The sequence below is a fragment of the Mus musculus genome, chromosome 11, assembly GCF_000001635.26.
Source record: "Mus musculus strain C57BL/6J chromosome 11, GRCm38.p6 C57BL/6J".
Lineage (NCBI taxonomy): Eukaryota > Metazoa > Chordata > Mammalia > Rodentia > Muridae > Mus > Mus musculus.
This window is the reverse complement of record NC_000077.6, coordinates 62311636-62336997: the sequence shown is the minus strand read 5'-3', so window position 1 is coordinate 62336997 and position 25362 is coordinate 62311636. Positions and strand designations below refer to the sequence as shown.

At 40.9% G+C, this 25362-nt stretch overlaps 2 protein-coding genes across 61 annotated transcripts in view; one reads left to right on the top strand and one right to left on the bottom strand.

The window, feature by feature from the left end:
* Positions 1–21335, top strand: part of Ncor1 (nuclear receptor co-repressor 1) — a 141752-nt gene extending 120417 nt beyond the window's left edge. For 21 of the 52 annotated variants that reach the window (XM_006532623.4, XM_006532619.4, XM_017314362.2 and 18 more), the window contains 11 exons: positions 2337–2502; positions 2842–3335; positions 6074–6202; positions 6859–7022; positions 7346–7557; positions 9749–9892; positions 11369–11511; positions 15553–15606; positions 15781–16002; positions 17456–17632; positions 18968–19995. In XM_006532623.4, coding sequence (XP_006532686.1) covers positions 2337–2502; positions 2842–3335; positions 6074–6202; positions 6859–7022; positions 7346–7557; positions 9749–9892; positions 11369–11511; positions 15553–15606; positions 15781–16002; positions 17456–17632; positions 18968–19155 — 2093 coding nt within the window. In that variant the 3' untranslated portion in view covers positions 19156–19995. Of the gene's footprint in view, positions 1–2336; positions 2503–2841; positions 3336–6073; positions 6203–6858; positions 7023–7345; positions 7558–9748; positions 9893–11368; positions 11512–15552; positions 15607–15780; positions 16003–17455; positions 17633–18967 lie in introns of all 52 variants that reach the window. The other 31 variants (XM_017314375.2, XM_006532621.4, XM_017314359.2 and 28 more) reach the window with 17 other exon arrangements.
* The window catches only part of Ttc19 (tetratricopeptide repeat domain 19), a 50451-nt gene continuing 30207 nt past the window's right edge, over positions 5119–25362 (bottom strand). For 3 of the 9 annotated variants that reach the window (XR_001780062.2, XR_001780063.2, XR_388537.4), the window contains 2 exons: positions 23820–23982; positions 21748–22988 (listed from right to left, as the gene is read on the bottom strand). Coding sequence is in view for 3 of the 9 variants with exons in the window: in NM_029704.2 (NP_083980.2) it covers positions 22855–22988; positions 23820–23982 (297 nt within the window). In the remaining 6 variants the exon portion in view is untranslated. Of the gene's footprint in view, positions 22989–23819; positions 23983–25362 lie in introns of all 9 variants that reach the window. The other 6 variants (XR_003949514.1, XR_003949515.1, XM_006534321.4 and 3 more) reach the window with 5 other exon arrangements.

The window sequence follows — 25362 nt, the reverse complement described above, 5'->3', positions numbered from 1 at the left end:
TAGGTTAAACAATAATAAGCTACAAATTTAAGCTGAGCTGGACCTGATGGCACATGCCTATATAACCCAGTGTCCTAACTAGGGTTTTATCCTAATGAGACGCGTCAACTCTTCTAAAGGAAAACACTTAAGTGGAACTGGCTTATAGTTCATTGTAATCATGGTAGAAAGCATGGTAGTGTACCTGATGCTGGAGAAGGAGCTGAGAGTTCTACATCTGGATCTGCAGGCAGCAGGCACAGAGAATGACAATGAGCCTAACTTGAGCTTTAGAAATCTGTGACACACTTCCTCTATCAAGGCCATACCTACTCCAACAAGAACCTACTTCCTAACAGTGCCAGTCCCCATGAACCAATGGGGGCCATTTTCATTCATTCTACCACACCCAGCATTCAGGAAGCTGAGGCAGGAGGATTGTACATTTGCCATCATCTTGGTATTTATACCAAGATCCTGTCTCATAATTAAAAAAGAGGAGGAATTATGTACATGTGATGTGATCACAATCAGGGAGAGCAAAGATTATTCTTATTTTAGACATATTTGATCTGACAGATATTTGAGCCATCTCTTTATCCCTGATACATTTGTCTTTCTCAATTATTTTAATTAAAAAATTAGGCCATTTAGTAGTCCCATATTGTCAGATACACTGATCTGACACTTAAGAACACAGACTGATCTATAAGAGTTAGAACCCGGTCAAGGGGTTTCCACTGGAAGGAAGAAGGTGTGAAGAGAGGAGGCAGGCAGTCTCTAGATGCCCTCCGAAGGGCAGTGTAGGTATAGGCAAAAAGAGGAAGAGATGATGATTGCAATAGGTAGTTACAGAAATGAAGATGTAGTGGCAAGAGGGTGTCAAGTTTGTGTTTTCATGAGGGACAAAGCCTTTGAAATCAGTGGTACTGTCAGCAGATAGACGGAACCCCAAGCTAGTCATTACGTTTGCTCCAGCCTTATTGTTTCTGATGACTTACGGTCAACAGTATTCAATGTAGTTGCAAAGCCAAAACACATAAAATATAACCCATTATTTATAAATAAGAAAAATTACTACTAGCCTGGTCTTTAAAAAAATGCTTGTGACTAATTATGTGGTAATAACATACTATTGGGTCCATGTAGATTATGTAAAAATAATGAAAAAAATTAAAGTCAAATTCAAATGATACATAGCTTTTAGGTTTTAAAACCGTGTTGATCCCACTGATCTACAAAGTAACAGGTGTAAAACCACCAAATGCCGTTTCCTCATCAGGTACCGAATTGATCTGTTGTAGCTTCACAGAAGCTGATATGTGACAGAGGCCATGAAAATGGGGCCACTTATGCATAAAAAATGTAAAGACTAACTGGTTAGCAGTTCTACTTCTAGGAACTGGTTCTATAGAAATACTGATATATACTGATAAAAAAAAGTCTGGCTGAAGTCATACTGGCTATAGGAATAAGTTGTCTAGCTCTTCCACAGGCAAAGCAAGAGGTAGAAAGGTAGAGGAAAAACAGTACAAGGAAAGTAGAGAAGAAATTGAGCAGGGAATTGGAGTTTAAGATTCTCCTGGCCCTGCTATGAGAGTGTTAAAGCTAAATGATAAACTCTGAAGCCTCAAAGGAGCATAGCTATGGAAGACAAATTTGGGGGTTAGGGAAGGAGTACTGCAAAGATTCCTCTCACAAGGGAAAGCTTGCTGAGACAAATGTAATGGTGAAATAGAAGTAGAGGAGCGGGCAGGGGATGTAAAACAGCTTAGTTGGTAAAGTGTTTGCCATACAAGTGTGGCTGCTTGGGTTTGAACCCCAAACCCTGTAAACACCAGGTGTGGTACTGTGTGCTAGTAATAGCAGAGCTGGAGAGGCTTAGACAATGGGCTCCCTGAAGCTCACTGCTCAGCCTGCCTACCCATATCTCCAGATTTCAAGCCAGTCTCAAATGTCGTTTTCATTGTGATTCATGGGATGTTGTACCTACTTTGATTGGGAGATCATACAAAATTTAGAATTGGCAGCAGTCTACAGGATGCGAGCCAGAAATGGGTGGCACTTCCTTGTTGGTTCTTTTCTTTCCTTTTTGGAATCAAGATGGAAACTCCTAACAAGATTGGAAATGACAGTAAATGACAACTGGAATTTTGTTTTATTTTTGTTGGGTTTTATTGTATGTTTATTGAGAAACTTAAGAGTCCATTTCTAGAAGGTATAGTATCAAGTTTCTTCTTCTCATTTTCTGCTTAGTAATACTAGGAATTAAAAATTCTGTAAACTTTGCTGCCCGTATTTCTGTAGCTGTTTCTTTTGGATTATCAGTCTGACTTTTTCTTTTAACCCCCATTCAGGTTCAGAACAGCCAGGCCGTCCTGGCAGCCACGGATATGTTCGCTCCCCTTCCCCTTCAGTAAGAACTCAGGAGACCATCCTGCAACAGAGACCCAGTGTTTTCCAGGGCACCAATGGAACCAGTGTAATCACACCTTTGGACCCAACTGCTCAGCTACGCATCATGTCAGTCTCTTGTACTCATAAACATTGTGACCAAAATAAGTTCATTTCTTGCATGTGTTTATAATCTTAATGACTATGTGTCTGTAAGGACAACCTCTGAGAGTCTCTTCTGTCTCTCTCTACACATGCGTGGGTCCTAAAATTAGAACTAAGATTTTGAGCCTCGGCAGCAAGTGCCTTTACCTGCTGAGCCATCTTGATCTTTAAACCACTGACTATAATGATCAAGATTCTTTATTTGCTAAGCTCTTTTTAAATGCAATTTTTTCTTTTATCTCTCTAGTATTCCCCCTCCCCTATACTCTTCCCTTAAGTACCTTTATTTTATTTTGTTTACAGGCCACTGCCTTCTGGGGGCCCTTCCATAAGTCAAGGCCTGCCAGCCTCCCGTTACAACACTGCTGCGGATGCCCTGGCTGCTCTTGTGGATGCTGCAGCTTCTGCACCCCAGATGGATGTTTCCAAAACAAAAGAGAGTAAGCATGAAGCTGCCAGGTTAGAAGAAAATTTGAGAAGCAGGTCAGCAGCAGTTAGTGAACAGCAGCAGCTAGAGCAGAAAAACCTGGAGGTGGAGAAGAGATCTGTTCAGTGTGTGTGCACTTCTTCAGCCCTTCCAAGTGGCAAGGCCCAGCCTCATGCCTCAGTAGTGTATTCTGAGGCTGGGAAAGATAAAGGGCCTCCTCCAAAATCCAGATATGAGGAAGAGCTAAGGACCCGAGGGAAGACTACCATTACTGCAGCTAACTTCATAGACGTGATCATCACCCGGCAAATTGCCTCGGACAAGGATGCGAGGGAACGTGGCTCTCAAAGTTCAGACTCTTCTAGTAGCTGTATGTATCTCAATCTGAGTTTCACAATGTGGTAAAATCTGAGTAAAGAATTACTTTATGCTTTAGGTAAAGCCCATCCTGGTATGAAACAATCCTAATGCCTGGCAGCAACATGGGAGACGTATCGTGGGTGCAAAAATGTATCTTCCAGTATCCTTATGATTTGCATATCCCTATGCTCTAAGTATAATATATTATCTAGGGAAAAACAGGATTAAGTGAACAGTGGCTTGTTGGGAAGAGGGGCTTCTGAACTGTAACAGGAGCATCTTCAAGGTCTGTGCTACCAGTGTGCGTGCGCTCAGCAACTGTCTGCTAGGTTCACTCATCTCCCAAGGCCTCTCTGTCCTTTTTCTAAGATAGCTTAAAAACAAGCTTATAAGTAGTGACTGGTATTAACTTGGCATCTTTCTTGAGAATTGGATTCTGGTCCAAGTTAGAATCAAAATACTACACAGAAGTGCAGCATTTTTTAAATTTCTTACGGGTAATGAGGTCAGTCAGCTGGTAAAGGCTCTTAGCACCAAATCTAGTGATCTGAACCCCCACAGTGAAAGGGGACAAATGACTGTGGCACCAGCTGATGTCACATGTATGCAGTATTACCGGTTCTATACATAGAAGAAAATATATGAATTAATAAAATGTCATTTAAATTTTTCCTACATATGACCTAATTTCCATTCTACTGAAATTTTAGAAAAGAACAAGCAGTTGTGTTATACTGGGAGGAGTTTAATCACATAGCATGGCTTTGTTATCTCCATTAAGGAGATGCAGCAGCACTGGATAGCAGACAGGCCTTGTCTGAGTGTCTACTTATGCAGTTACAAGTTGTCACATTTTTCTGAGAGAAGTAGGCAGCTTGGTAATGAACTGCGGAAGAATGAACACTGCCTTGCAAAAACCTGCTAGCTCAGAGGGAAGAGCAATGCAGGACATCTTGGGGGGTGGGGTGGGGAGTCATGGACTAAGTACTCTGGTCAATGTCTGATACCAGACTTTGTTTTGGGAGTATTTTCAGCAGTCTGCAAACAGAAAGCCCAAATTCTTAGATTCCTGTGTTCTTACTTGAGTGCAGTTATCTTCTGTATTATTAGGCAACGTCCTGTGTGATACGCAGCCTAGTGATAACTACTCAGTGTCATTTTCAATGTAACTCTTGAGAGCCTCCCTCATCCTTTATCTTGCACCCCAATCTTCACAAGCTACATGAATGTAGTTCGAAATTAGAGGGCATGCTGCCAGAATACTGGCAGTTCTTGTCATCTGAGATGTTGGTTCATAAGCAGTGATGACTAATGAATACAAACCTTTCAAGTCAGAGTTACTCACAATATGGTGGTTTTGTTTTAGCTCCTAGGCATTGTTTTCTTGGCAGGTATGAAGAGATGCTCATTTAAATAATAAGAGCAGTATGCAGTGAGCACGTAGTTCATCTCCTATGCATGTGTTCAGCCAAGGTCACAGCTCCAACTCAGGCTCTGGTACAGCATATACATGGCCTCTAACAGAAATTTCTTAAGGAAGTTGTACCTGATTCTCCCAAAATGTCAGCTCTGAAGCATGGCGAGTTTATAAAAGCTGCCCATGGTGTGCATGTAAAGAGAGCAGCCATTTTCTTGAAAGTTGTGTGTATCTTAGAGGGATCTGTGTGAGCACCCTCCAGAATTGGTTGATATCTCCCCTCTCTTTGAAGTTATTTTCTTCACATATTTCCCACCACTCCTGTTCACTTTCACAATGTAATACTTTAGTTATTTGAGAAAAATCATTATTTTTATTTTTTTGCCACACATCAGTTTTACTAAAATCAGGACTGTCCAACAAAAACATTGTTAGCCACACATGATGTTAATTTCGGTTTTTACAAATTAAATTATGACACACATTGAAAGCCATGAAACATTTGTTTTGTAATAAGGTGGCAGAATTAGTGACTGATAACTTTTGAAGGATTAGCTCTTAGGTCTGCCCTCTACCACCCTCTTAACTTCAGCGAAGATAATGTTTGTTCCAGGGGTGTCCCTTTTTAGGGTTCTCCAAACACTCCGTCAGGGTGTCCTCTCTCCAGGTGATGCCTTTCTTCTTGTTGGCATCTTTGTAAGTCAGTCTTGCAGCTTGACCTATCTTCTGCCCAAATACACCATAGAGATTCAATCTAGTATTATGCTTGCTGCCCTTCCCACAGTGTGGCACTGGGCACACATCTGAACAAAAATCTTGTCTTTCTCAACATCCCGTTTTGAATTGGCTCCTAGCTGGTCAACACCACAACTGTGATGGCTCGAAGACGGACAGGGCGCTCTCTCACTCTAGTGCTTTATAAGCAGTAACAGTCTTGGCAGTGAACCAGCTCTGTGGTCTGTTTTGCTAAGATCAGATTGTTCCACAGAAATGGGAATATTGGAATCAACTGTTGAGATCTACCCCTTACTTACTTACTAATCTCCTCTGATGATGTTAGCCCAGGGTTTATTTCGGGCTCCCATGGGCTTATTACAAATATGTTTTTAATTCTGTTTCATCTCATGCTGTAAAACCCTGCAAGCTTTGCACAAGGGCAGCTTTAACAGTCTATTGAGTCGGATTGAGTTTGATTTTATTGCTAGTATGGAATGCTACTGGACTTCTCTTTAGCAGAATCAAAAAACCCTAAAATATGCAAATAGCTTTGAATAACTTGGACTTTGAAACTTTCCATGGATTTATTTTAAAATGAGGTTCTTTTCTTAAAGTGTCTTCTCACAGGTATGAAACGGCTAGTGATGCCATTGAGGTGATAAGTCCCGCCAGCTCACCTGCACCACCCCAGGAAAAGCCACAGGCCTATCAGCCAGACATGGTTAAGGCAAATCAAGCAGAAAGTATGTCTGTTTTGCCACTTCTGTGTTTCTTATTTGCATTAACATTTGCTTCTAGTTTCCTGTCTAGGCCATGGTAAGATTAACTTGTTGCAGAGTAATCTACTCTAGAAACACTTAAAGCTGTACTAACAAAATACACTATTAAACTATTGTTACTCTTTTGTGCATAGTTTATTGAAAATAGATCTAAAGTAACTGGTACACAAGCATGAGGACCTGAATTTGGATACCAAGAATCCAGCCCTGTAGCCCCAGCACTGGAGCAAGAGGTGCAGGGAGTGTGAATGGTAGATCCCTTCCACTCACTAGCTAGCCAATCCATGAGCTTCAGGTTCACCAAGAGACCTTGTCTCAAAAATAGAAAGGCAGACAGCAATAGAGGAAAGAGACTGACAGCAAGCAGCCTTTGCCTGCATGTGCACACTCACTCTAACAAACATGTGTGCATATACACATGTAGGAAAATGGCTGAAAATTCTGCTCACTTCTACACTCAGAAGCATGAAAACTAGTAGAATAAATCAGTGGGTTTTTTTTGTTTCTAGATATAAATACATAAATTATGTGTATTGGTGCATATCTTACGTTTTTCTGAGTTATACTGAGTGTGGGCCAGTAGCATCCTTAGGATAATGTATCTACCTACCGTCTATTAGATGAGTCCACTCGACAGTATGAAGGTCCACTGCATCATTATCGGTCCCAGCAGGAATCACCATCTCCACAGCAACAGCCACCACTGCCCCCATCTTCCCAGTCAGAGGGAATGGGACAGGTGCCCAGGACCCATCGACTGATCACACTTGCTGACCACATCTGTGTAAGTCTTCTCTACTTCTGTTGTTGTTGCTATTATTATTATTATGCAGAAAGCAGTTTTTTGGTTTTTTTTTTTTTGGTTTTTTTTTTTTTGTTTGTTTTTAAAAACACAAGAAAATCCTAGCAAAGATATTTAGGTTAAGCTGGCATGGGGGCACATATCCCATCAGTCGGGACTTTGAGGCAGGACTACTGCTGAGTCTAAGGCTGTTTTGTACTCAGAATGAAACACACAGAGAATGCAGAACAAGAAGCTGAGTTCACAGGGAGCTCTCTTGGCGGGTATTTAACAGCTTTATGACTTCCTCCGCTTCTCATTTACAGCAAATTATCACACAAGATTTTGCTAGAAATCAAGTTCCCTCGCAGCCTTCTACTTCTACATTCCAAACTTCACCATCTGCTTTGTCATCCACACCTGTAAGAACTAAAACCTCAAGCCGCTACAGCCCAGAATCACAGTCTCAGACTGTCTTGCATCCCAGACCAGGTCCTAGAGTCTCTCCAGAAAATCTTGTGGATAAATCCCGGGGAAGGTATAGTTTTGTTTTGTACCAAACAAATTTTGCAGCAACAAGATAGTTTAAATATGTCTATAAGTTAGGAGATTCATTTCTCATATCAAATGTCATTTGCCCTTATTCTCTGGAAAGGGGACCCAGGGGTACTTTTCTCCTGTCCGTTCTTTTCAGGATGTCTACTGTCTGGGTACTTAGCACTGTATATGTGGATAAATATATATTCAAAAGTAGCTGGGTAGTCTTTGCACAAGTTTGAGTAGTCTTTGAAAATTCTTTCTCAGGCAGGGCAGGTACATGCGTATATTTCTAGCTACTCTGAAGGCAAGGGCGTGGGGGCTAGTCGAGGCTAAATAATGAGACCATTTCAAAAAACTCAATAGCAATAATGGGAAAACAGGCTGTGAGCGTAGTTCAGTTTTGGCACACTTGCCTCATATGGACAAGGCCCCAGGGCTTGACCATACGTAATATTTGTTAACAATGTTCTACATCCTATCAAAAAGGAATCAGCAGTTTCAGTTCAGAGTAGCACACTAAACATCAGCATCAGATTATATTTAAATAGGAAATTCATAACATGCTAAGAACAGGAACATGACTATCAATAAAACAAAGATTGTAGCAAATACTCTGAATATATACAGAGGATGGATAAATGAGACAAGTGGAAATCAATGCTTAGGTACAAAGAGATGACTGTCGCTCTAAATGAGCCAGGTACAGATGGCACTCTGGACAGAGACAGGCAGATAACTGACCCTGTTTCAAAAAACAAGTTGGCTGGTTTTAAGAGTAGAAAATCACCAGATATGGTGACTCACGCCTTTTATCCCAACATGTGGAGGCAGGCAGACAGATTTCTGTGAGTTCCAGGCCAGCCAGGGCTATGCAGACATCCCGAATCAAACAAAACACAATACAAAACCACATGCATATACTTCAGTGCAGCCGGTGGCCAGCTCTTTTCTTCTTCTTTCTTTTTTTTTTTTTTTTTTTTTTTTTTTGGTTTTTCGAGACAGGGTTTCTCTGTCCTGGAACTCACTCAGTAGACCAGGCTGGTTTCAAACTCAGAAATCCACCTGCCTCTGCCTCCCGAGTGCTGGGATTAAAGGCGTGCGCCACCATGCCTGGCTCCTCTTTTTCGTTTTATTCTCACTTCCCTATCCCATTCCCCCACCCATCTCCATGCCTTACTGGAGTGTTCTGAAGCAAATACTAGACATAACCATTTAAAAAGGCTTAATGATCTTAAAGGCATGATAAAAGCGTGCTTATTCTCTTTTTGGGGGTTGAGGTAGGGGTTGTCCTTTGTGTCTTTGTGTATAGCTCTTACTGTTCTAGAACTTGCTATGTAGACCAGGCTGGCCTCTAACTAGAAGAGACCCGCCTGTCTTTGCTTCTGGGAGCTGGGATTAAAGGTGTGTACCACCACACTCAGTGTATTTTTTTCTCTTTTAAAAAAGAAAAGTGAAGTCATCATGAACAGAAGGCTGGCTCTAATCCTTCAGAGGCTGAGGAAGGAAGACATGCAGAACCCAGGAGTTCCTTTTAGACTAGCCTGAAAAACAATAAGACACCCACACCATAAACAGATAGATACATAATTAGATACATAATACATAAACAGACAACTATTATGTTACAGATTTGGAACAATTGATGACATTTATGAAGAAGGATTCCAGTTGGCTTCTCTACTTAAACCCTACATCCATGAATCTGAAAGATGATGGTTAATTTTTTTCATTGCTCTTAGTGAAATTATTTTATTTATCATCTAAAATATTTACATAATGAGGCTAGGCAAATGGCCTACCACTAATCCATACTCAGGGAGCCCTGTAGTTTTAGAATAGAATGTGCATCATGAGCCATATGAAAATGGCTGATAATTGGGGAAAAGAGGTAGGAAGATATGTGTGCTTATTTTTACATTTAAAAAATACATATGTATGGTTGGAGTGTACGTAAACTAAAGGTTATGCCAAAAAGGACAAGACCTGAAGATAAATTAGGCCTTTTCTCATGCATGTGGGTGTTGATGGATAGGTGATTGAAGGTTCACAACTACTACTATTTTAAGAATGGTAGAATTGATTGGGGTAGGAAATACCATCATTTATAAGATTATAAGTTAAATGCAGATGTTAAGTCAGAGGTGGCCTCAGACCGAGTACAACCTAAAATGTTGCATTTTCTACCCCAGCAGGCCTGGAAAATCTCCAGAGAGGAGTCATATCCCATCAGAGCCCTATGAGCCCATCTCCCCACCCCAAGGCCCTGCTGTGCATGAGAAGCAGGACAGCATGTTGCTCTTGTCACAGAGGGGAGTGGACCCTGCTGAGCAAAGGTAAGCAGGATGCACACATGTCTTTGCCCCAACTCCTTTTAGGTGCAGACTGTGCCTGAGGCTTTGCCTAAATCACTGCCTCTCTTCTCTTTTTGGCTCTTATAAAGGATAAGACTCGGGGAAGACTAGGAGTACTTTTTCCCCTGCACACAGAGCACAGTGCCTTCCTTGTATATTTTCTTTTTACCACGTTGACCTGAATTACAGAGCAGTCCTCATTTGTCCCCAGAGTTAGCTGAGACACAATGTGCAGAACACAGTTGCTAGCGTGGCATTTGCATTCCTTCAGGGCCAGGCTTACAAAGCTTCATTTCCTGCTGTCTCTCCCTTACGTTATATTCTCTGTTGTCTTTTCTCTCAGTTCATTTTCTTCAAAAGAACAGTTTTCTTGGTATTTAATACACTAGAGACAGGATTTGATGGTGGCCAAACCTTGTACAGAGAGGAAAGTCCAGTTTTAAGCCAGGTCTGACTCTGCTGGTGAATTTCTGAGTATTTATTGTATATAATACATGTTATTACCTTCAATGAAATGAGGAAGAAAATAATTATACATTCATATGTTTTCCCAAATTGGATTTTTATGCATGGGAACCATTTTTTTCTCTCTTTGTCTTTGTTCACAGATAATGTTGTTGTGTTTCAGTGGTAAATGAGCACATATGACTTGATGGGGTTGTCAGTGGTGTGTTCTGTTACCATCTCTGTCAAAGCAGCTTGCTGAACTTTGAATATAGAAGCTACCAATGAAATACGAGATTCTTTGTATTAAGACTCAGTTCTTCTGTTGTTTGTCTTATAGTTAGGCCATTTTATGTAGATACTGCAGCTATTTTGCTAGGATCCAACCAGTGATTGGCTTTTGCTATTTTATAGACAAGTGTGTCATTAGTCACAACTAGGGTACTTAAAAGACAGTGCTGCTAGTAAGTTAGTTCCTAGCTTAAATAACCATAGTTTGAGCTGTGAAGCGCAAGAAAACAACAAAACAACAACGTTGATAAGTTTTCCAATTATTACTTTGCCATTTTATCTTATATGAATTTGTGCTGTAGATTAGTCAAGCATGGTGGGTGGCACACACCTTTAATCCCAGCACTGAGGAGACAGAGGCAGGCAGATCTGAGTTCAAGACCTTTCTTGTCTACAAAGTGAGACAGTCAAGAGTACATAATGAGACTCTTGTCTCAAAAAACCAACCAGATAGAGAGAACTGTATATCATCTTCCTTTTAATCCCAATTTTACCATTTCACTTCTCAGAGCTAAAAATCATTAGATAGATAGACAGACAGACAGGCAGGCAGGCAGGCAGTCCTGTGGATCATCTTTATGAGTTCATGGTCACATATGCTTTGTACGGTTTGTAACCAACACAGAATGGAAGGCAGTAGTTTTCTGAGTATTTTGTACCTGTTATTTAAAGGAGTGTTCCTAGGGTACATGGTTATAATAGATTGAATTCTATTCCTGACAGGAGTGATTCTCGATCACCAGGAAGTATAAGCTACTTGCCTTCATTCTTCACCAAGCTTGAAAGCACATCACCCATGGTTAAATCAAAGAAACAGGAAATTTTTCGTAAGTTGAACTCTTCTGGTGGAGGTGACTCTGATATGGGTAAGTAGGATTTTTTTTCCATGAACTCCAAATAAAACATGCATTAACAATGCTATCTCTAATGTTGCCTTTTTTATAATATTTGAGTTTGATGGGTTTTATAGAACATTTTGATTCTATGCAAATTCACAAATAGTTCCTTCTTAGGAAGCAAGAACTTGGGTATTTTCTAAAGCCATTCATCTTCATGGAGAGCTGAGACAAAATTAATTTTATATAGTATTTTGTTGATTTCTATCTTGTTTTAAAGCCTGTTTGGCCTACTTTTTTTATCTTCAAATATTTGAAAAGCATGTTCTTCCTGAGTCTTATCTCTAAGTCCTGTTTGATCAATTATTCTTCACATGTTCTTGTTAAATTATCTCACTTTATGTAGCTTATCTTTTGGGAATCTCCTGAGTCATTCAAATTAATGGTATTATCTGTCCTAAATGTATCATTCTTAAGGCTATCTTCCTATTCTTCTTAGTAACCTGAATAGCTAAGCTACATGACATTATACCTAAGAACAGATGTGACACTACCTCTTCCTTGCTGTTTTGTGGATTACTAGTAATCCATCGGACAGGCCAATTTATACTTGCTTCGTCTTAGCTGCTTTTTAACCTGCCAGAACATGATGGGATCTCAAGGGTCTCAGTGCAATTATGTAGCATATAGATGCAACTATGATAAACTTATCTGTCTTTAAAAAAATAAATAGTAATTCTTGAAAAAGATTAAATAGCTATTATTGTGCACAACACTACATGTAATTAGCTTCATTTTATAAGTGAGGAAGGAAATTGAGTCAGAGAGATTTAATAACTGATAAAGGCCACACAAGTAGTAATAGGAATGGAACTCAAACCCAACATTGCAACCTGAGTCTCTTGCTTCCACCAGTGTACCCTAGCTGTTCTATATGTGGTCTCCAACGTTGTTGGCAATGCATTCATAATGCTGGATGGCAGACTCTTGCTTTCCTTTGGGCTGATGTCCTTGCTCTGATCAGATCGCTGCTGTACTATCATTTGCATGTGTTCTGCTACCAGCCAGCTTTATTAATTTACCAATGATAGGGAATATAGAGAGCCCCGTCTCCGATCTATGATTTGCTAGTCTCCTGACCCTGTCAAAAGAAACTCTGGGCTCTGAAACTGAACTGAGGCAGATGTATAATTATACCTCTACTACTTGTGATTAGTCTTCATTGAATTTGAGTCTCTACTGAATGGTAAAGAGAAAAAGGATGAGTCCACCACCACTTGTGAACTTACCCTGTCTAGTTATTAGATATACCTTGCTTTCCTTTTCATCATTTTAGTACATCAAATATAGATCTACTATGGAAAAGTGAGCAATAATCTCCATTAGTGGAAGGGGTTTCAAGATAGGAACGCACTAGATTCTCTTGAAGTGGCAACAAATTACAGAATGTTGACCAGGACTGTCAGCCTAACACCCAGTCCATCACTAAAACACTGCCATGCCAGGCCTTTCATCTCCAGTCTTAAAGGTTCTTCTGCTTACACTCTTAAACAATCACCAACAAAAACCCCTGGTGCTCTCTGTGCACACTCTTATCTCAGAGATGACCTTTCCAAGCATAGAGACCCAAGGCTGAAGGACAGCAGGTTGTTGGGGAACATTTCACCCTGTTGTTGTCTTTTCTGACTAGTGGGTGTCAAATTCTTACCAGAGAATGCTGTGCGTTAGTAAAGATGACCTGATAGCTTTTCCTGTGATAGTGTATTTACACTGTCCTCAATAGCAGCTCTGGTGATTTGGCGGGCATTTGCTAATCTAAGTCCTGTGTTGATGAGTGGTCTCTACGAAAGCAGTTACCTAAGAGGAGATAAAGTGTGCTGACATTTTAAGGCCAAAATAACAAACTGTGTTAAAGAGTCTGGGGTTATTTTCATTTTATGTGTATGAATGCCTTTGCCTGTATGTTTATATATTACAATGACCAGAAGAGAGCATTGTGTCCCTGTTACTGGAGTTACAGCTGGCTATAAACTGTCTTATGGATGCTGGGAATCAAACCCAGATTCTCTGCAAGAGAATTAACAGCAAGTGCTGTTAATCATTGAGCCATCTCTCTAGTCTCAAGAACTGGGAAATAGAACTGAAAAACCAAAAGCCCCCAAACCACTCACTTTTCTGATGCCTTCACAGTTTTGAGTGTGCCACCTCCCATTTGCAGTTAGTTCTTCTTTAGCCTGGCCCTTGGTTGTTTTCTCCAGGGCTCTCAGCACCTCTTCCCTTACACACTAATTTTGGAGCATTTAAAACTGAATCTCATACTGAAAACCCTTGAATTTATATCTGAAATCTAGCTCTCTCTTTTTTTTTTTTGTTCATAGAGTTTATTACTGGGTCTTTAATAAAACTGAACTCTATTTGCCACACAAAGTTCCTGCTCTTTCATAATTGACGTCAATCCACTCCTTTCTTGGTCTCCTCTGTTAGGTCCGCTCTCAGGTGCTTTTCTTTCCTATCATTTATAAACAAATCGTCACATTTCAAAGGAGGCATTGGGGCTGGAGAGATGGCTCAGCGGTTAAGAGCACTGGCTGTTCTTCAAGAGGTCCTGAGTTCAAGTCCCAGCAACTACATGGTGGCTTACAACCATAACGAGTTCTGATACCCTCTTCTGGCATGCAGATAAGAATACTCATATATAAAATAAGTAAATCATTTAAAAAAAAAAAACAACACACAAGGAGGCATCAAGCTGCAGTATGATTTGATTATCTGAGGGCTTATTAAGCACTTAAATTATAAGGCCCCATGAATGTAGAAAACAGCAGTTCAAGACCAGCCTGGTCTACAGAGTACCAGGACAGCTGGGGCTGCACAGACCCTGTACATATTTTTTTTTCAAAGAAAATGGCATGTTTACTGTTACCAGGCCATTCTGATCTATATATGAAAACAGCATATTTAAACTGGGGGGGGGGGGACAGTGTGGTAATTGTGACTATTTTTGAGTTAAATAAAATTATATTCATCTGAATTTTGTATATGTGTGTGGCTTTTTGATAAAGAGTTTCTAGTAATTTTGGCACAGAGACCCTACTGCCTCTGCCTCCCAAGTGCTGGGCTAACAAATACCACCACACCTATTCTCACTGGGTTACTCTTTAGTCTCTTGTGGCTCTGTTAGTAATGGTGCACCACTATGTAAGTCCTATCAACTTTGTGTTAGTTCAGGCTGACTTCACCCACTGTGCTGCCTGTAGTTTCTGTTAAAATACTCTCCCCTCTTCCTCTTGTCAGTTTCAAACTGCTCCAATTACTAATGCTAATTTCTAGGCTTGTGTTCTTCATAAATGGCTCTCACCCTTTGACAGAAGTCTACCTCCCATAGTATATAGTGCTCAGGTATCATTTGTTACAGATCTACATACTTCCAAAAAATTAATTTTTGCCTCTTAATGTCCTCAGTAGCAAATAAGTGACAGAAATAACTTAGGTCACTAGGTCCCTTCCCTTATGGTACAAGTGCTTTTAAAGTTGGTTTTCATTTCATCTATATTTATTCAAGTTGCAAATGATAAGTTGTACTGTTACCAGGACTAGGTGATGAATCAAGGCAGAATCTCCTTCTTCAGGGAGTCCCTAAGGGCAGAGCTTCCACTGAGCCCTGGGAGCACCGTTGCGCCACACTGTCCACTGCGATGGCTCCTCAGCCCAGGCTTTCATCACTAGGAAGCTTGGATTCCTGTTCTGCAAAGAACTTTCTCCTCTTCTATATGTGTGTGTGCTTCTATATGTGTGTGTGCTTTCCCCCTTTAGCAATGCAACATTTCTTACTGTTCTGAATTATCTTATTTGTGTTTGAATTTTCAACCTGACCTGACTTTATTTCCTAATACCTTCCCTACCCCAAGAGAGAGATTTTTATTTCATCTCCACATAATAAATGAAATATATGTAGAAAATTAAAAATGAAATATATGTAGAAAATTAAAAGGTTAACTTTTATTCTAGAATTTCTAGAGACTTCGTATCATGATTATCTCTTCTCAATTAACCTAATGTGTTTGAATACAGCAGCTGCTCAGCCAGGAACAGAGATCTTCAATCTGCCAGCAGTTACCACATCAGGTAAGATTCTTAACTATTCGATGAGAAGTGAGTAAAACAAAGCAATAGTAGGGATGACACCAATGAGTACAACATTTCTGTGACGTTTTTGAGTGCTGTGAATTCACTAGCTGTTCATTTCCCTGTGCCTCGATCTGCCTCAGAACCAAGAAGTACACTGCTTTGTCTCCTCAGGTGCAGTGAGCTCAAGAAGCCATTCTTTTGCTGATCCCGCCAGTAACCTTGGTCTAGAAGACATCATCAGAAAGGCTCTCATGGGAAGTTTTGATGATAAAGTTGAAGATCATGGTGTTGTCATGTCCCATCCTGTGGGCATTATGCCTGGTAGTGCCAGCACCTCAGTGGTGACGAGCAGCGAGGCACGGAGAGATGAAGGGGAGCCATCACCTCATGCAGGTAAGGTTTTTGGTGCTCTGGTACTTTCCATCCTGATGGATCACAGAGAACTCACGTGCTAGAAAAAGGTGTTGGATCCACCTGAACTAGAGTTACAGAAGGGTGTCAACTCCCAAGTGGGTGCTGGGAATTTAACCTGGGGACCTGGGCTCTTATTAGCTACTGCATCATCTCTCCAGCCCCAGTTTTTTTTTTTTTTTTAAGATTTATTTATTTATTTATTTATTTATTGTAAGTACACTGTAGCTGTCCTCAGACACTCCAGAAGAGGGAGTCAGATCTCGTTACAGATGGTTGTGAGCCACCATGTGGTTGCTGGGATTTGAACTCCTGACCTTTGGAAGAGCAGTCGGGTGCTCTTACCCACTGAGCCATCTCACCAGCCCCGAGCCCCAGTTTTTTACTATGTCATTTACTATTCTCATAAAAATAGACAAATCTCAGTGCAGCTACGAGCCACACAGGAGATCACAGAAAGGGAGCAAAAGGCCATAGTGGCAAAGGCATGGGCCAGCAGCGAACCTGGGCTTGGACAGAAGAAGGAAGGAACTGATACTTGTACTCCTACCCCATACATCTCAGGGAAAGATAATTCAAATAGAAAATTGTTTCAACCTACTATCCTTGAGATCCCAGAACCCAGAAAGCTATTGGATGGATAGCAATTCCTCAACATAACTATAGGGAGGGGCCACAGAGTGTATGACATCATTTACAGTCCATAAATCAAACCTACAAAGAACCTTGCGAACACCATGCTTTCACTATTTATATATAATCCTTTTATCTTTTAAGCAGTTATCTTTTAAGTTTTTCTGTGTTTGTTTCCTGTTAAGAAAAGGGTAAAAAGCAATGACCGTTTAGTGTTTGCCTCCCTCCTCCTGTAACTTATACATTGAAGTTTTGTTTCTGGTCTAATTTTTATTGCTTGTATATTTCTGTGCTTTAAAATCAGTTGGCAACTATTAGGGAGTTAAAGTGATATAACTGGGGTAAGATGCAACTGTTGGAGCTGATGAAAAATACATGCTAAGTGATATGGGTTCTTTAAGTCTGTGATAGTTTGTTATAGAACCCAGTCACACGTGTCTCAGTGCTGTGAACTCTGTGGTGGGAGAATAGAGAGAGACAGTGAGACTTACAGAGTTTCTGTGAGGTCCTGGGGTAGGAGGCATGGCTGCTGCAGCCTGTCTTTTTTCTCTCCACTTGGTTCTGTTAAACTGGGCTGTTGGTGGAGATAGATAGAGGGAAGCAGATATTTATTAACATTACCTACAGTCTTAAGGCCAGCAGCCTTTGCCACCTTTATAGGTTGATGATGTGCCCTGATCTGGAGTCTTCACTTAGCGTTAGTAGTCAACATTTTGGTAGGGTTTGGTTTTGTCACTGAGAACTTATGTTGCCACTGATAATTTATCAGTAATCAATAGTTTAATTTGAATTTCACTTTTAGGAGTATGCAAACCAAAGCTGATCAACAAATCAAACAGCAGGAAGTCTAAATCTCCTATTCCTGGGCAAAGCTATTTAGGAACTGAAAGGCCTTCTTCTGTCTCCTCTGTGCATTCAGAAGGTGATTACCACAGGCAGACACCAGGATGGGCATGGGAAGATCGGCCCTCTTCAACAGGTGAGGGCCCCACTTAACTGATAAAATGAGAGTCACTTTGTCTCAGTGCTTTCTTAATTCACCTCTCAGTGAGTGAGTACAGTTTGGGCAAGAATGATGTTTTTTCTATGTAATTACTTGGGTCTAGTTGTTGGAAAAAAGGATTTTATATTTACATGGCCCATCCATCCCTGTGTCTGCACTATATGGTGGTAACCAGGATGTGCGAGTTAAGTCTGGTCCCATACACTGTGCTGACTGACCTTTTGCTCTTACTAAGAAATCAGAATCGTGACTGCGCAGTGTAATGTTTTAACAAGAGTGTGTGGGGGGAAACCATTATTAATACAATTATATAAAAATATAATTGTAGGGCCAATGAGATACTGAAATGACTTCAGTATAAAGTGATTGCAGGCCTGGTAGCCTGAGCTCAGCCTGCCACATACAGGTAGCAGAGGAGAATGAATTCCCAAATGTTGTTCTGCAACTTTCACCCGTGTCACGGCATAAGCATGTCCATACAGAATATACAACACAGTCAAACAAGAATTAAATATTTTAAAAACTAGCCTCTTTTTCAAAGAAAGTTGTTGCGTAAGAGTTTCAAGAAATGTATGCTTTTCTTTCATATGGATTAATGCACATGTCCCATTCCCACCCTCAAGTCTGAGCTGAGCCCTCCTGCTGTGTCTAACAATTTCATAATTATCATATCTGTACACTTTAAGGCTTTTGCCTTTTAAACCTCTAATGCCCTGTGTAGAAAGAATTACGTATCTGTACTTCTTACAAATGCAAACTCCACTAGCATGTACATTAGCATACAACATGATGTGCTGCAACTTCACACAGAAGTATGTCAGTGGACTTGGTTCTCATTTCCTGCCCATACCTGCTCCACCTCGCCATTCTCTTACCACACGGTTCCATTACTTTATTTTAGGAAAGGAAGGAATTCTTTGATAAAATATATTTTTTATGGTCTTAAGCTGATAGGGAAGTAGTACTGTTGTGCCCCATTTAAATCTCATATATAAGTTGGCCACGTGAGACTGTGTAAGGGTCACACAGCCTGGCTAAAAGTTCTGGGTATTTGCCACATTCTAAGAGCTGTATTTATGATTTCCACTGGAAAGTCACTAGCATGGCTAAGCTTCTCTGATTACAGCTTAATGTTCAGTAGTTCCCTACTTGAATTCTCCAAGGAGACATGTGCTATGACATCACAGACTTATCACCCCTACCCAAGGCATCAGCAGACCGTTTTACTAAAGCAGCATCCTGTCTTGTTCCATCCTGTAAAGACTGCATTGAATGCTAACGACAGTGAAAACCTCATTTTTCTTTTGTCAGGTTCTACTCAGTTCCCTTACAACCCTCTGACCATACGGATGCTCAGCAGTACACCACCTACACAGATCGCATGCGCCCCATCTGCCATCACCCAAGCAGCTCCACATCAACAGAACCGCATCTGGGAGAGGGAGCCTGCCCCGCTCCTCTCAGCGCAGTATGAGACACTGTCTGATAGTGACGACTGAGCTGTGCGTGGGAGAGCGCTCTGGCTTTGGTTTTTATTGAAGATTTAAAAAAAAAAAAAGAAAATTATTCTGCCCTCCCATGATTTGTGCCCAGAGACTTCTCAGGAGAGCCAGGGCCATGGATGAGGAAGAAATGATGGAAATTCATTTGGAAAATCAAATGGGAAAAAACAAACAAAAAAACTGCCTCTAATACAGGCACTTCAATGGATTATAACAGTGGCGGGTTGAAGTGTAGAGTTTTTTTAAAGTGGACAATTCTTGTTCTTACATCTGTTTGTAAAGAAAACCATGATGTCTTTAAATCAATCTTCTGTAAATAGATGACTTTTTTGCAGTGTATCCCCTTGCTGTAGTATCTGGTGTACTTAAATTTAAATCAGCGAATCAACTGGGGAGAATTTTTAAAATTCTTTGTGTATCTTTTTAACCCCAGCCTCTAAACCTCACACAGCCCAGTTCCACAGTGCTGGCTGTCATGGGCATTGTACTTTTGTTTCCTCTAAATTCAGCTTTCCCAGTGATGTTTAAATCTTGTGGAAATATTTAGGTTTTTAACACATACCCTGTCATAAAGCCTGTATGAGGTCAGAAGACAGGAGCAACACAACTGTCATATTGTGAGTTCCAGTGCAGGCTTGGCTTTCATTGGTAGCACTGAAAAAAATTACTGCATGGGTATGTTATAGTTCAGTTTTAAAGTTTAAAGGCTTTTTTGAGGCATACCTCAATGTTTATGCACACTGGTAATTTAACCACGCCCCCTAAGTATTCTGCATTTGATGCAGCCCAACAAAGCTTCTTTCTGTTCTGAAATAAATTTTGACTATCCTGTCCATAGCTACAGTACATCATTTGTGACGTAAAGAGTCTTCGTTTCTCAGGTTTCAAACAATTAGTATACATGCTTTTCTTTAGATACAGAATTGGCGGAGTTAAAAAGAGAACACTGTATAGAACTTTCTGTCTTCCAGGCTTGTTTTTATGCTGCATCGTGAACTGACCGTTGAGCACAGTCCTCTGCATCAGTGCCCATTCTCTGCTCCTAGGGAACAGATTCTTAAGGTGCAAGTAATTTAAAGACTGAATTTTAAACTAATTATGGCACTGTAGGATCACCTTTATTCATTAAGAATTGCTTGCTGTGATTCAGATTTGTTCTCCTATGGCTTCCTTCCACTGCATAAAGATGCTTAGTAGTGTGTGTGTGTGTGTGTGGGGGGGGGGGGTAATGCCACTAAGAACTAGAAGGGAGAGGGAGGGCTTCAGGAGGTCTGAGTCTCTAGAACCACTGCCCAAGCACCTCTTAGCATCTATCTACACCACAGGTTTCTGATCACTTTTTTATAGATGAAGGTGCAGGCTAGGCATTTGTCCATATAACTCAGCAAGTAAGAAAGACAGACATTTGAGATCTTAAACTTTAGCTATGCATCATAGCACACACCTTTAATCCCAGCACTCAGGAGGCAGAGGCAGGCGGATCACTAAGAGTACAAGGCTAGTCTGGATTACAAGATGAGTTCTGGACCAGCCAGAACAGGATTCTTATCACTTGTAAAGTCATTACCTTTACAATAGTCACAAACATAATGAAGACTAAGTGTTCTGATTAGATTTACTGCTGAAAGTGTCCCCCTGCCAAGTTATAGTCACATAAGTCTAGATCTTATTAGTAAGTCACTTTGTCAACTAGCCCAAAAAATGATGATGATGATGATTGGCCCTGTCTTACTGTGTCAGTCAATCGAGCTTGGTCACCTACTCTTGTAGCTCCTCCTGCAGACTGCTTGTGCTATCTGTGTTCACGACAACACAACATGAAGTCCAGAATCGTTTCTTACTTCAGAACAGAACAGAACCCCACAGTTTACCTAGAGAGGTGGAGGCCGGCTTACCGACGCGGGCAGCAGCAAGTACTGAGTCTGCGACCTCAGCTGCAAATCAAGGCGGGCCAGCACTATATCTGTAACACATGCACATGCAACTAAATCAAGGTCTTCCAGCAGAGGTAATATTCTGACAATTTTCCAGTCTACTTAGTGAGAAATTTTATACTACACTTTAAATTTTCATATGCTGTGATTGTCTTACAAACACTTAAGCCCTGAAAACCCTAGTAACATGGTCTAGTTTAAAACTTTAATATGAAATTAAATGTAAATTGTTTAAAGTTGTAATCAGTAAAAGGAGATGAGTCCCTTTGTCTCACTGCCTTTTTTATAATAGTGCAAACGAATGCTGCTGGGAACATACACAGACTGTGTCCCCAGCCACAGGACATGAGGTCAGTCACCATGGAACATTAAAAAGCCTAACAGCTAACTTGGGTAACTCTGGAATTGTGAAAAAGTAAAAAACATTTTCAAAGCAAAGGTAACTGAACTCTTACCTGGTTATTCATGGTTAGCGGGAAGATCACATGTGGTTAGGAAGTGAATGGTAAATGAACTCAAACAGAATGTGGGGCTCTCCCCACACAACACAGACTCTGCGGTAGCTCTTAGCTCTGAGGACTTGGACCTTAGTATGTCTGTCTAGTAACTTGGCCATTATTTTTCTATGATTCCAAGATTATTAGAATCCATACAATTGCGTAGTCTCTAGTTTATTATAGAGATTCTCCCAGAACAAACACATGAACCAAAGTCCACTGGCAATCGTACTCACACCGCCTACCTCTACCACCAGGGTTCCTTCGTGGCACCCAGAAAAATGTGTTTTCTCTTAGGCAAAAAGCCATTTGCCAGACTGCAAAGGTAAAAGCATCCATCCATGCATCATATATTTATATACTCTGAGGCAGTGATAAAGTCATCAGACAAACAATCTAATTGGTTTCAGACTTCAGAGATTGCAAAATAAAAAAGTAGAGCTAACTAGGATCCAGATCAGAGGCTGCACATTACCCTGAGCACATGGGTGCTGTAAGCATAACTTTACTCCACTCTGTGCCTGTGGTTATAAAGGAAGCCCTGTGTTCAGACAGTGCTGATGAGGGCTTCATTCCTTCTGCCACCATCATTTTTAGTAGTTATATACATACAAACAGATATACAGTCCAAATGTCTCACTTCCACTTTAGTAGTAAGTGCTGCCAATGATGGCCAACTAGAATTATCATTCCCCTTCATAGTCATTAAATCTCATAATGCATCAATAAAATAGTGTGTAAGAGAGCTAACTAAAATCCTCCTGTGTCATGATACAAGTAACTTGTTTGCCAGAAATGGATACAGAAAAGTAAGCATGAATCAAAATCTTATGGAAGGTATAATGACCATATGGTGAGGAACTTGGCCAACTGTAGTCTGTAAATTTCTCAGATGAGCATGGACTGTACCTTATATACAGTCAGTACAGGGTAAAAGCTGTTTCACCTTTAAAAACAAAAGTAGGGCCAGGCACTTTCGAAGCCGAGGGAGGAGTAGTACTCCAAGTTGGAGGCCAACTTCAAGCATATAGTGATTTCCAGGCCAGCCTACCCATAGAGATACCCATCTCAAAGTAAAATAAATTTAGAAACAAAAGTGGCAGTGTATGCAACTTGTCCTTCTCCGAAGCCGAGTTGACGAACGTTGAATTTCAACAATGATTTACACACTGATTGAGGTCCAGACAACGAAGGAACAGTTACTCCTTTGGGATATCAGAGGTTACCCTCTCTACAACAAAATGAACTTCTATAGCTTAACAAAATTAAGTCAAACGTCTACTTTTTCTTGACAGTTCAGCCAATTCTTCCCTGATGTGCTGAACAGAAACCTCATCTCTTTTCAGCTCTGCTCGCTTCAGCGCTTCCTGGTAGATCTCCTTTGCTTGTGTGTATCGCTCTAAAATAACCCAAAGAGAGGGGAGAAGAAAATATGTGTTTTCACCAGGAACCACTAGTGAGGACACTGTATGATGTGCTGGATGCTTCAAAAATGGCATCTAGTGCTGTCTGGTATCCTGCATACATGACAGCTGGGTAAGAGAAGCTGAGCTTACAGTAAGTAGGTGTCAGCTTTAAAAGTACTTAGTGCTGTGGGATTACAGTGGTGTTCCATGCAACAGAGATCTATGATCCCAGGTTTATGGAAACTTTAGAAGCCCTGAGTATTTTGGAATAGCAGGAAACTTGATGCTTTATCATACTGTGGCTTCAGAACACTGAGGAATTATACCTGTTAAAACACTTCAGCATCTGTAAAACACTACAGAGACAAGGACCTATCACTGCAAAGTGTTCTCTGCCGTCATATGGTCATACAGAAATATGACAGTTTAGTGAATTAAGCAAAATAGTACTTTAACACACATGCATTTTTTAACCCTTATTTAGCCAGCCTTTTAACTTACAGCAGTAGTTTTCTACCTTTCTAATGTTGTGACCCTTTAAAATAGTTCAAGTTGTGGTGACCCTCGGCCATAAAATTATTTTCATTGCTACTTCATAACTGTCAACTTTGCTAATGTTATGAATCACAATGTAAACATTTGTGTTTTCCAGTGGTCTCAGGCAGCCCTGTGAAAGGGTCCTTTGACCCCAAGGCCTCACCTATAGGTTGAGAACCACTGACTTTGGGGTTTCTTCATTGTCATTTTCCTCCCAAAACCATTTCATTTCAAAGCCCAGTGATGAAAACTTTCTCAGAATGCAATCCGTTTCCACAGCAACCTACCTCTGTGTATCAAAATGGCAGCCAGATTGCTGAGTACCATGTGCAGCTCAGGGTGATTTATCTCTCTTGCCAGATCTGACGCCCTCTGCATATAAATGTAGGCATCATCAAAGTGGCCCTGTGCATCCAGAGTAGTAGCCAAGTCACTCATCAGCACAATGGTCTATAAAAAAGAAACAAGAGCCTTTTCTTTAGAAACACCTATGTAAAACATTAAACTGGAATTCATTACACTGCATATATACAAGTCTTCAACTTTACTAGAATTCCACAAAGTTAGAGGGACAAATTGCAGATATCTGTTGATCACACTGTGCTGCAGACATTGTCAATTGCACACTATGGCAAGTACCTATGAACACTCAGAATGGGGCAGGATATTCTGCCCTGGATGGATTGGAAGTGGGGAGCCAGCACCACCAAATGCCCCACTGTATTACAGCAGCACTACTGCTCCAATCCCAATCCTCCCTAGGAAGAAACAGATCACCTGTACTATGGAGGGTCTCATTATGACTTTGGAACTGAGAAACACAAATGGTGCTCTGAATTCCAGGCTTGCTTCTTACTATTCCCCAACGACATGCATCAGGCTCTCTGCATTTAGTCCTAAATATTCCATGTTCAGTCTAATTTGTTTACTTGGTGGACTACAGTTATCAAACAGAGCAGTCAACTCCTACCTCAAGAATGGTTTTTGCAAGAAGAAGTAGAGATGATCTCAAGTCTGTATTAATCCCCCCCACCCTGCTCTCCAACCCACCCACTCCTGCTTCCTGGCCCTGGCATTCCCCTGTACTGGGGCATATAAAGTTTGCAAGTCCAATGGGCCTCTCCTTCCAGTGATGGCCGACTGGGCCAGCTTCTGACACATATGCAGCTAGAGACACAAGCTCATGGGGTACTGGTTAGTTCATATTGTTGTTCCACCTATAGGGTTGCAAACCCCTTCAGCTCCTTGGGTGCTTTCTCTAGCTCCTCAATTGGGGGGCCCTGTGTTCCATCCAATAGATGACTGTGAGCATCCACTTCTGTGTTTGCCAGGCATTGGCATAGCCTCACAAGAGACAGCTATCTAGGATCCTGTCAGCAAAATCTTGCTGGCATATGCAATAGTGTCTGGGTTTGGTGGCTGTTTATGGGATGGATCCCTGAGTGGGGCAGTCTCTGGATGGTCCTTCCTTCCATCTCAGCTCCAGACTTTGTCTCTATAACTCCTTCCATGGGTGTTTTGTTCCCCATTCTATGGAGGGACGAAGTATCGACCCTTTGGTCTTCCTTCTTCTTGAGTTTCATGTGTTTTGCAAATTGAATCTTGGGTATTCTAAATTTCTGGGCTAATATCCACTTATCAGTGAGTACATATCATGTGAGTTCTTTTGTAATTGGATTACCTCACTCAGGATGATATCCTCCAGAACCATCCATTTGCCTAAGAATTTCATAAATTTATTGTTTTCAATAGCTGAGTAGTACTCCACTGTATAAATGTACCACATTTTCTGTATCCATTCCTCTGTTGAGGGACATCTGGGGTCTTTTC